This window comes from Anser anser (assembly GCF_964211835.1).
Source record: "Anser anser genome assembly, chromosome: 5".
Taxonomy (NCBI): Eukaryota; Metazoa; Chordata; class Aves; order Anseriformes; family Anatidae; genus Anser; species Anser anser.
Genome location: NC_139725.1, coordinates 60,816,589 through 60,827,599, shown reverse-complemented (window position 1 = coordinate 60,827,599; position 11,011 = coordinate 60,816,589). Strand labels below are relative to the sequence as shown.

Genomic DNA, 11,011 nt, shown 5'->3' with positions numbered 1-11,011 from the left:
GATGTTTTTTGGACTGAACTTACCCTGTCCTTAAAAGAAAGATAAGTCTGTGGAAACAATGCTGACTCGGGCAGCAAGTTTCAAAACAATGGTTAGCTTCCTCAAAGTAATAATTATTATTTAAATATATCTATGTTCTTCTGGTGCCCTTTGTCCTAAATGTAGCCTGCAGGAGAAAAAGCAGAGTTGGTGGGCAGGGGGGGGAATGAAAAACCTGCAGACTGAGCCGTGCCGAAACATTTCCGTGTGTTAAAACGAGTACAGAAAGGACGGCTTATTGTTTTTTTTAGCCTTTGAAGAGGAAAATCTGAAATGATAGCTGAGCAAAGTCCCTTGCGTTCAATGACATTCTTCTCAGGGTCAAGCATGAGCGGAGCCTGATTTAGTCATAGCCTAAATGTAGCTGCAGCCCTGCAGTCCCCGCGTGTAATCCACACCAGTCATGCAGAGCGAGCGCTTTGCCGGATTCCAGCGAGGGCTGCAGTGTCCTTGTTACGCAGCGAGGCTGCTCAAGGGTGTCAAAACGCTTACTTGCAGTTGTTTGAGGAGTTTCTGCGATGGCTGATTGATTTACTGGATCTGGAAGTTCAGACCTGGAAACCCGAGCGAGGGAGAATGCCTCGGCGGCGGTGGCGAGGCTGGGTGTTGAGAGGACAGACAGCTGGCGGGTGACCTCGGGAGGATGACAAATGGGGGACCAGGTGCCCCGCTCATCCCGGGGCGCTCCTCGCCCTCGCCCAGGCGCGAGTTACGGAAGTAATTCATGCGAAAGGAAGGCTTCCTGCGAGCGGCATCACCGCTGCTAGAAATAAACGGTAACCTTTTGTTGCCGGCTAAGTGCGCGGGGGTAATTAATTCAGGTGGCTGCTCGGGAAAGGATTTTAGCACGAGCCCTTTCAGTTTGAAGGGAAAAAATGGTCATCCAAATGGTCGTGGTTGTGCATTATTTGGAGGCGGCGTTGGATGCTGGCAGAGGATGGGTGGTGAGCAACAAGAAGCAAACTGTTTACACCACGTAATCAATGCAGGTTCTTGACCAGCACACGCAGAGCCATTAAAAACGAGTGAATATGTTACAGAGAGGAAAGTGGGATGTGAGGAAGCCCCCAAACAATTAAAGAAGGAAATGTTAGCATACAACACCTATAAAATATCCTTTATAGAGTCAAAGCATGTGAACAAAAAGTAACTGAGAAAGCTTTAGTTTTTTTCTTTGCAAAGGCTTGATGGTTTGCAGGTTCTGCTTTCCATTTCCCATTTTTATTTTAAAACATGTAGCTGCATGCTAAAATGGGAGAACTTTAATAATTGCCTTGAATTTGCCCTGTAACAGCACAGAAATCTGTAAACAATGCCAACTTTCACCAGGTGAGAGTATGGCTCCTTTCTCTAAAGTTTGGTAATTGATGATGGTGGTGGACTCTGGCTGCTTCAAGTTTTCTCGTTGCTTGCTTTAAAAAGCCACAGACACAGTATGGCTTCTGTCATACCTTTAACTTTTGAAAGCGCTTTCGAGATTCCTTACATTAGCTCAGGTGCCTGAGTTTGTGACAAAGATAGGGATGTCTGCTCACTTGTACTGCTATTTACATTTTCTAGACTTAAAATTGTGTTGCACTTTGTCTGAAGTGGTGCTGTCCGGAGAGATATTAAGAGAACATGATTAAATGTAGCATTTCGTTATTATCAGGGTAAATATGCAGACACCCATGGCAATTTCTGGGCTCACATGAAGGACAAAATGTGTTTACCGAGCATGCTCTCGATCTACATACATGAATTCTTGCTGAATGTAAATCTCTAGCTCGCATAACTCCTTGGTAGTAAAGGAGCCTTACTGAACTTTGTTAACATTTTTAACATATTGCTACAGGTGTAATTGGATTTGTAGTTCCTTTGAAAGTGAGACTAGGTCAGCGCTGTTTATAAGGGGGTTATGTGCCATTTCAGTCTATAGTCTTTAAGTCCATAGTCCGTAGTGCTTTCTGTCTGCAGTCTTTCTCCGCATGAAATAGTGGCACCGAGGCTGCTGCCTTCTTGGTAGGACCCTGCAGTGGGGCTGGAGGTGCCTAAAACCAGCTGCAAGGGCAGCACCTGCAGAAACCTCCGTGCGCAGCCTGCCCCTGCTATCCCAGGGCTGTCATTCAGCCAGCAGCGTACACAATGCGTATTAGGTCAGAGTAATGCAAAGCTTTCTTTATTCAATAAACCTTTTTTCATCATTAGTTTCCTGTCTTTATACTTGAAAGCATCCACTTCTTTTAAAACTACATCAGATAGTTTCTGTGGGTCAGAAGGCATTTCTCCTCGCTTCTTTGATCTTTATTTCTCCCTAGTTTTTCATCTTACCTTCAGGCAAGAGCATTGGCTTCTCAGTTACTCCAAAGGCAAATGTTTATCTGGGTGTTAAATAAATGTGAGTACCTGATTATGGTCCTGTATCTGTTTAAAAACCAGAGCACCGGTACAATTGCAGTGCTCTGAACACGCAGGAGAACCAGGTGCTCTCTCAAATTTTTCTTTTTAAACCTTTACAAGTAGAAGTGATTTTTTTTTTCTTATCAGGATGCACTCTCTTATAAATCCGCAGATTTATTCTGAGATAGCTGCCACAGGAAGATGCTTCCTCCATCCCATCCCCCCGTATATTAGCTCTTCAGTGGAAATGCTTGGTCTGTGGAGCCTGGATTTCATCATAAAAAGAGGAAGTTTTTGGGGAAAGCAATACAGGAAAATTTGATTCTGTTCTCTTCTCCCCCCCCAGGCTTTCATGTCTCAATGTCTAAAAGAGGATGGCTTCTTTGACTTTGTGTCTTTGAATTTAAAGACATTTCTGCTGCAAAGTTCACAGTTGTACTCACCAGTGTCATAGGTAATTTGCAATAAAACCTCAGACAGAGGTAATTAGCGATCTCTTCCAGTTTATATATGTGCTTCACCATTAAAAGAGGAAACAGTTTATGCGAAACATCAAATAAAAGTGCCTCACTTCTGATGTTAAACACTCCAGAGATCCCTTTATGGGCCGCTGCAGCAGCTGAGCGGGAAGGACGGCGGATCAGGGAGCTCCGAGAACCTGCACGGGGCTGCCGGGGTTGCTTTTGCAGCCGGCGCGTGGCTTCGGGCTGCCAGCATCCGAAATGTTTGCCCTTTGATGTAAGGGAGCGGAGGAAGAGAGGGAGGATTTCTACCTTTGGAATCAGAACCGCCTTTATCAGAGACAGCTGTTTCACGGCTAATATTACTTTTCTAGGCTTTGCCTTCCCTGCTCGTGTCCGGTAGCAGACCTCTGTGCTGTTCCACGTTAGCTGAGGCAGACCCGTACGATTTTAATTTTGAAGAACCGTGTTTCACCACACGCCGTTGATGTGCAGCTCCTGTCCAGAAACACCGACAGCATTTGTAGCAATTCGATAGTTAGAAAAAGCAGATGGAAGAGGTGAAAAAAGAACAACTTGAGGACCCAGATTTCTTTTATTGATTTGATAGGTGGGTTATTTTTTTGGCATCTCTACTGGGAAGAATTATTTCTGGTAGAAAGGAGTTCTTCTCTTTGAAGACGAAAACTGAAGAATAAAAGTTCTAGGAGCCAGGAACTCAAACTCCCATCTGAGAGGATTTTTCTTAAACCTTCCTTTATAACAAACAGGGGGACACTCGGGTCAATAGGCATCTGACTCTGAAGGGTTTGTTGCAAGACGAGGACTCTAACTTTTCCTTATTCCAGAAGTTGTTTGAAGTTTCCCTCTAAGTAAAGGGGATAAAAAATAATCATCGCCTAGGTATAAATCTGTTTATTTCAAAGCAATTCAGAGGAGCACCTTGAAATGTCATCAAAGGTAATGTCTGCTGGAACCGGATGGCTTGCCCGCAGTTTGAGCAGGGCATTCAGCAGTGAATTCAGCACCCTTTGTGCTGGGTCTGGCACTCATCTGACACCTAGGTAAGCGATTTCAGCTCCCCAGGCCCACAGAAAACTAGCTTAGGTAAACAATGTTATTAATAATCAAAACCCAGGCTGGCTTACTGAGCTGAATCTGAGCTGGTAGAGCTGCTGCCCGCAAATGGGATTGAAATCTTGTTGGGGTTTCCAGGCTGCGAGGGGGGTGTTTGTGGTAGCCCTGTGTTACTGTCTTTGGCAGGTTTTTTTCTTCTGTAGCCCAAACTTTCCTTGGTATTTAGATTGACTTTTCCTTGCAGCCCTGTCTTATGGGCTGTACTTGGTCCTGTCCTGTTGCAAGACTAACAGGTGACATAATCTGGTTAAAAACATGTATTTTCAATGTCTGCCCTGAGATCTGTCATATTTGGACCTCCTTGTGCTCAGCAGTTTTTTGACATTCATGCTGATCGCTGCAGTTGTGTGCGCAGAGCTATCCAGAGTCATTAAAAAAGAAGAAAAAGCCATCGGCTGCTGCAGCGGGTGGCTGCCTGCCTGTTTGCTGCTGCTTGCAGCAAACCCCACGCCACGGTAATTTGTTGTCCATTTTGTTGACTTCCTAGTCACATTCAAACTGAAGCAATGAAAACGGTTACGCCATATTTATCAACCAAATGACATCGCGGTTCCTTGAGACAGCCCCGGACCTGCTCCTCTCCAGGGCACGATTCTCCCAGGTCATCTGTACACCAGATTGGTGCCCTTCCGTCCTTGTTGTCCTGGGGGACCCAGGAGAGGAGCAGCTGATGGGGGCTGCCTCCAGCTGGGGAGCAGAGGAGAGGAGCAGCTGGTGGTGCAGGGCCTGCAGAAGGTTTGGAGTTGAGTACGTGCGTTCGGGTTGTGTTGTGTGTTGCAACAGGCGATGCTGGCTGTCGTTCAAGCAGGAATTTCTGACACCGGTAATAGCCTGTTTGGTTTTTAAGGTCTGAATGTAACGGGGGTGCCCAAAGAGTCTCCGTTAGAATAGATGAAGGACTGCTTTTTGACTCTGGAGGGTTTGGGAGCAGGTCTGCAGCGAGTCTGCGGAGGGGTGAATTGCTGTTGTGGGCTGCTGCTTCGAGCAGCGGCTTTGTGCGTCGTGGTTTTGTGCTCAGGCACTGCAGCCTCTGAGACGGGGAGAGCCTAGATGCGTTTGAATAGCAGCTAGCAAAGGCCTGTTCCTGAATGGATTTCCCAGGGTTATTAAACGAAGAACAACAATGAACTTGGTTTGTTTTATCAACACGCTTTGTTTGGGCTGCGTGGACCGACCGCGTCACAGAACTGGTTCAAACCAAAGCGGAGGTGAGTGGAGAGCCCGGTTCTTACCTGCTCAGGAGCTGCCGAGTAACCCAGGCCACACATTCCTCACCAACAAAAATCCCACAGAGAGAATCCGGCTTCTGGTGTGCATCTCCCATCCGATAAAACCAGCGTCTGCAAGGATTCTGTGAGTAATGCATCAGCAGCTTATCGCAGAGACCTGGTAAATCGAATGAAAACGCCGTCTTCAGAAAGAGGCAGGGCTGCAGCGTGTGCTGCTGTGTTACTAATGCTCGACACACTTTTCCAGACTGGAAGTATTTTGCTTGCTTTCATGCAACCAGTATGCATTATGTAAATGCTCAGTCTGGAAAACAGCCCAGATCTCGTGTCTGCCCCAGTACTCTCTCTCTTGGATACTGCAGATAATCAGATGAACAGTAAATCTGCTCCGTGGAACAGAATTACATTATCGTTTCTTCCTCAAACAACTTGTCAGTGATTTTTCTTCACCTCCTTAAAGTGTCTAACAGATCAAAAAAAAGCGAAATCTGTGTGCCAAATACACAGTGCTCCGCGTGTACCTTCAGTAACGCATCAGCAGATACACCACCGGGAGTGTATTTATCTTGGGTAGATAAGGGATGATTGCGTGAAATGGTCCTGAATACCGATACCTTAAAGGGGTTTGGTTGTGTGGGTGGAGGGAAGTACGCTGGGGGTTTGGGCTCGTCCTTTTTTTAAAAAAAAGTTTAAGAACTTTTTAAAAAAAAGTTTAAGAACTGTTACAGAACGGGTCTTTCTTGTACCTCGCTTTCAAATACAGTGAAATGAATGCTGTATTTGTAGCTCTTACATTTTAAAAGGAAGGATACAGAATATTTTATACCGAATATTAATACTCGGGAGCCAGGACTGATGCAGTGTTGAGGCTGGGGGAGACAGGGGGCGATCCGGGAGCTTGGCCTGGCTCTGGATCCAGCGGGGCCGGTCCCTGGAGGCTCCCTGCACCTTGCTCAGCTGCTTGGGAGACGCAGCGGGCGGTCAAGCCTGACCCCGGCTTATTGGGAGACTCCAGAAGCCACTTCACTGCCATCAGGCAGAAAGGCAGCGCGAGGAAGAGAAAAGCGAGCGCCTGTTTGGGAGCCAAGGTCTTGGGAGACCTACTGAAACAGTCTGGGTAAATCTGACCAGATGAAAAAAAACTCATTCCGCCTGCCTTCAGGGGTGGACTGCCCCACTGAGCAGCGAGAGCGTTTGGTGCTGAGCTCAGGTGTTGCTGTGTGACTCCGGGCCCCCTGGCTTTCCGACACGGCCGTGCTGAGCGGTGCTGAGGCCGCCTGTGCGGCGGTGGAGTCGCGGGGACTGCACCTCCGTGGAGCTCTCCAGCGGTTCCAGTCATTCCTGATGAAGTGACGGTGACACGGCCCTTGGAAAAGGGAAAAGGTGAAGGAAACCCACCCCCAGGAACGGCCGGCTCGGTTCTGAGGCTCTGCACCCAGGGTAAATTACACCTCTTCCCTTGAAAACAGGAGGCTTTCTTTCGCACGGCGATGAGAAACCAAAGGTCCGGAATGAACCCCCTTAAGGCTCATGAAGAACAAAATACGACGTGTTTTAACCCACGTGAAAGGTTAATGGGGAAGATCAACATGGAATGGCTGCAGCGAGGGAGAGGGGCTGCTCCGGGCGGCGCAGGCACCGCGCCGGGCAGGGAGCGTGAAGCCGTGGGGCAGGGAACACACAGCTCTTCAGCCTGGTTCAAAAATAATAGTGCAGGCTTTTTTTAACTGCAGTTTAGTCTGCCCTCAGTAAAAACAAGTCACATTAAAAAAAAAAAGCGTACACCAGAAAAGCAAACCTCTTTTTCCTGGTTTCTGCTTATAAGATTTACAGGTACTTAAAATAAACCTATGAAAAACAGACCCAGTGTGCTGGAATTTGCTAACTAGTCGGAGCAATTACCTCCAGGTCCCGAGACCTAACTGAGCCTGCCTTTTGGAAGGAAGACTTGGCACGCGCTTCTTCCTGGTGCTCTTCTAAAGGTGCACATGAAAAGCCGTGCTGACCTCTGCCAGAAACCCCAGGAATCCAGCTCCGAGATGCTGCAGTGATGGCATGGCAGGAGTCGGGCAGCACAGGCGGGGAGCTGCGTGGGGGAGCCGCCGAGACATTTGTTCCCTTCTCGTTGTGTGGCTTCAGCCTAGCGGATTCTTGCAATTGCCCGGCGTGCCACAGTCATTAAATGGGCCCGGAGCATTAAATTCAGATACTTAACGAGAAGAGAAAGACCTCGCTTGACAGCCAGCGGTGCATCGTGCTTGTTTCGCAGGAGCGCGGAGAATTAACGCGGGTTGTCGTAGTAGAAGTTGGTCTGAGCCTTTTTGGCCATAATGACTTTGTGCTGCTTCAGAGGCCACATAGCAAGTAACTAGAGGTGCTGTCATATCTGCACATCAGCCCTTACTACGAGCCTAACGCCTCGATTTCAGATGACCTAAAATGGGGAAACAATAGGCTCTGCCTTTCTCCTCCGTTTAGCGATATATAAGAAAAATAGCAAAAAACACACAACCAGCCTTTGTTAATATAGAAACACAAACGAATCCCCTGTTTTCTCTGGGCTATTCCACGCGTGAGTGGAAAATGAAGCTTGTACGATGAAATAAACATGATAGGAGTAAAATCGGACTGTGACGGGAATTGATTTTATAAGACTATGGCTTGGAGGGTGGAGGTAATTTCACACCAGTGTTTGGAAGGAAATTATTTGTTATAGTCAGTATCCGTTCATCGTTCCTGGCTGGGGGAAAAGCTCCTGTTTCCCACAGCAGTTGTAAAAGGCCTTTGGGAAGGGTGAGATTTTCCTCCTAAAATACTAGGGGACAAGTAACAGGAATGTGGAATGTTCTTTTTTTTAAATCTATTAAATGCATTCTCCCACAGAGCGGGAGCTCTCTGCAGACTGTCTGTCCTTACGAATTGAGGTGCCAACAGCTTTGCTGTTACGTTTGGAGCTCCCTTTGCACTAAACGCTGTCAGAAGCGGGTTTCTTCCCTCAGTGTCCGTGTCCGCACCGAGGGGAACCAGCGCTGAGCGTAAGGACCGTGCTCCATCACGAGGTGGTACCGGGCAGCAGGGCTCACGTACACTCGGCCACAGGAGGCAAATTGTGTCTCAGCTTTAGCATCCTCCTCGCAGTAACTCAGAAGTGCTGCTTGTGTCTGCCTGTTGCGGTTATTAGGTTCGTGAAATAGTTTTAAAACTGTAATTAATCATTTTTAAGTAACCTCTTTTTCTACACATTTATGGCATCAATAGGTATGACTGTTTATTATGTCTTACCTATAAAATCTGACCTGTTTTATATACTCTTTATGGAAACAATGTATAGTCATAAATTAAAAGATGCAACTGTTTTGGATATTTTACTGGTGGTCCTGTATTTTCCTGCCAGAAGTGCAGCTGGTTTAGGTTTCTTGGGATAACATTATAAAAGGCTGTATGCGTTTTGCAAGTTTATGCTTGAATTGCCAAGCCAGAGGTGGAATGACTCAACCTTCCCAGGAGCAACATGTACCAAGTGATGAATCAAAACAGCTAGCTGAAGCTCAGTGGCTTGCACTGCAACTGCGAAAAGCAGTTCTCATTTATGGCATGTTCTCTGGTGCTCAAAGCTTGAGGCATTGTGTTGATAGCGCTAAGCACAGTCTGTGTTTTTTGGTCGTTAACCATTATTTGGTGGGGTTTTGGTGCAAAACTAGCTGAGAATCCTTTTCTGTGTTTGTATTATGTGGGATGCACAAACTGCAGGGTTACAGCATTGAATGAAAACACTGAAGCCCCGCCGAGCAGACGGCTTTAAAGGGAGCTCTCTGTGTGCAGCGACTGCGTTTGGGCCCTCGGGGCGACGGGGAGCCGAGGGCCTGAGGGAGCAGCAGCATGGGTGCCGTGCTTCAGCTGCACGTCGTCGGTCTGGCTGGTTTGGGGGAAATCAGGCGGCTCCGCGAGTTGGTCGTGATGCTTAACGAATTAATGGTGGGGTTTGGAGGGTGTTTTTTTTTTTAGCCAAAATGTTGACGACAACCTCGTACTGATGTAATTGCCTGCTGTCGGTGGACTTACTCCAGATACCGATGGGCCTGGGAGCAGAAAGTTCGGCCCCAGTTTTTTCAGTGCCGTGGCTGTGCAGCTCGTCCGAAGGCCAGCTGTCAGCTCCAGCACTTCTGTGGGGCTAAGGAAAGTTCAGTACTGACACGTCCGTAGGTGCCTCGCAGCTTCTGTCTCTGTGCTTTCTCCCAAAAATCAGCCTCAGCCCCGCCGTACTGGAACCGCGCAGGTGTCTGACATATTTATTTCTGTGCTAAAGTAATGCTTCTCTTTATTTTAGGTATCTCAACCACGTACGAGCCGCCTCTTCGCAGGATCTTGCTGGGGGCTACACTTCTTCCCTGGCGTGTCACCGAGCCCTACAGGATGCTTTCAGTGGTCTCTTCTGGTACCCCAGTTAGCCAGCGTACGCCAGCCTGCGATGAAGGGACACTAAACGGAGTGGGAAGCAAGTCAAGCCAGCAAAGGTTGGGTAAAATTGCTGCCATCTGCACAATGGCTAAGCTGCAGTCACTTTTGTGTGTAAAACCAGCTGTGTTTAAGTGTTAAAGGGAAAAAAAAAAGTCTACAGGAGAGCTTTGTAAAATGGTAGATACATTTTTGCGGAGGGGGAAACTCGTTAGTCATGTGGCACTTTGCTGAGGGAGGCTGAAGCAATAAGCCACATCTAATGGAAGATGTGAATAACTCAGCTGTGTATGTTTGAGGTTTAAAAAAATACACTTGTAAATTTTTTTAAATAAAGCCAGACTTTTTTATTAAAGTTTGTGGTTTTATTCTTATTGCAGGGTTTTATTTGCACAAGCATTTAAATGCCATTTTGATTATAACATTTAGTGTCAATATTCAAGCCTACATTTTCTTCCCATAAAACTAGTTTCCCCAGTTCAGGCAAGTGGGTTTTTCCTCCTGCCAGCTGGATGAGACGAGAAACCCTGGAACTGTGCTGACACAAGTGTTATGTAGGATCCATCCTGATGTCACTTGGTTGTTACCTTTGACTGGAAAACGAGCAAAACCTGTAGCTGCAAGTCTTTCAACTGTGTTCCTCTAAAGCAATCTAAGATGCCTTTATATAAAGCTGGTTCATTAAAGTAGTCAAAATTGGTTTATTTTTTCCCTATTTAGCTCCATTTGCAACTTTTCTGTCAAGTGTTTGGGATCTTCTTTTGGCAGGAGCATCCCTTTGTCTGGCTTTTGGGATAATCCTTCCCCCTTGAGCTGCTGCTTTGATATATCCCCGCGCCTCACTTAGTGGCGGAACGTATACTGATTGCAGCAGAAGCGGGGTTCCTGTCTCGGGATGTTTTTTCCATGAATATGTATAAATTGCAGGAGACTGGAAACTGCTCAGGACAATGAGCACCGCTAGAGTAAAGCCTGGGCCACGTTTTATAGGTCATCCGTTAATGGTCGTTGAATACTGCTCTGAGGAGTGTACTAAATGAATGTATTTTTTGCTATGTTGTAATAAAGAGAAGCAGCTCTATTCCAGACTTAGTGCTTCTTTTATTAAGGAAGGGAGAGGGAGGTGCCAAAATTTACGTTTCCCTTTCTCCGAAATCCTATTGTGTTGTGCCCAGAACAGCTGCTGACAGGTATCGCCGCGCACAAGGCTGAGGTGTAAAGGGCCGTACGCAGCCTGCGGAGCGCGGCTCCCCGCTGGGCAGGCACCCTGACCTGAGGCAGAAAACCCTTGGGAGTTCCCTGCCTCCATCC

At 47.0% G+C, this 11,011-nt stretch overlaps 1 protein-coding gene across 2 annotated transcripts in view; it reads left to right on the top strand.

The window, feature by feature from the left end:
• The window catches only part of MNAT1 (MNAT1 component of CDK activating kinase), a 124,264-nt gene extending 113,483 nt beyond the window's left edge, over positions 1 to 10,781 (top strand). For both annotated transcript variants that reach the window (XM_083837632.1, XM_083837633.1), the window contains exon 8: positions 9,573 to 10,781. In XM_083837632.1, the coding sequence (XP_083693758.1) occupies positions 9,573 to 9,693 (121 nt within the window). In that variant the 3' untranslated portion in view covers positions 9,694 to 10,781. The remainder of the gene's footprint in view (positions 1 to 9,572) is intronic.
• The last annotated feature ends 230 nt before the right edge of the window (positions 10,782 to 11,011 follow it).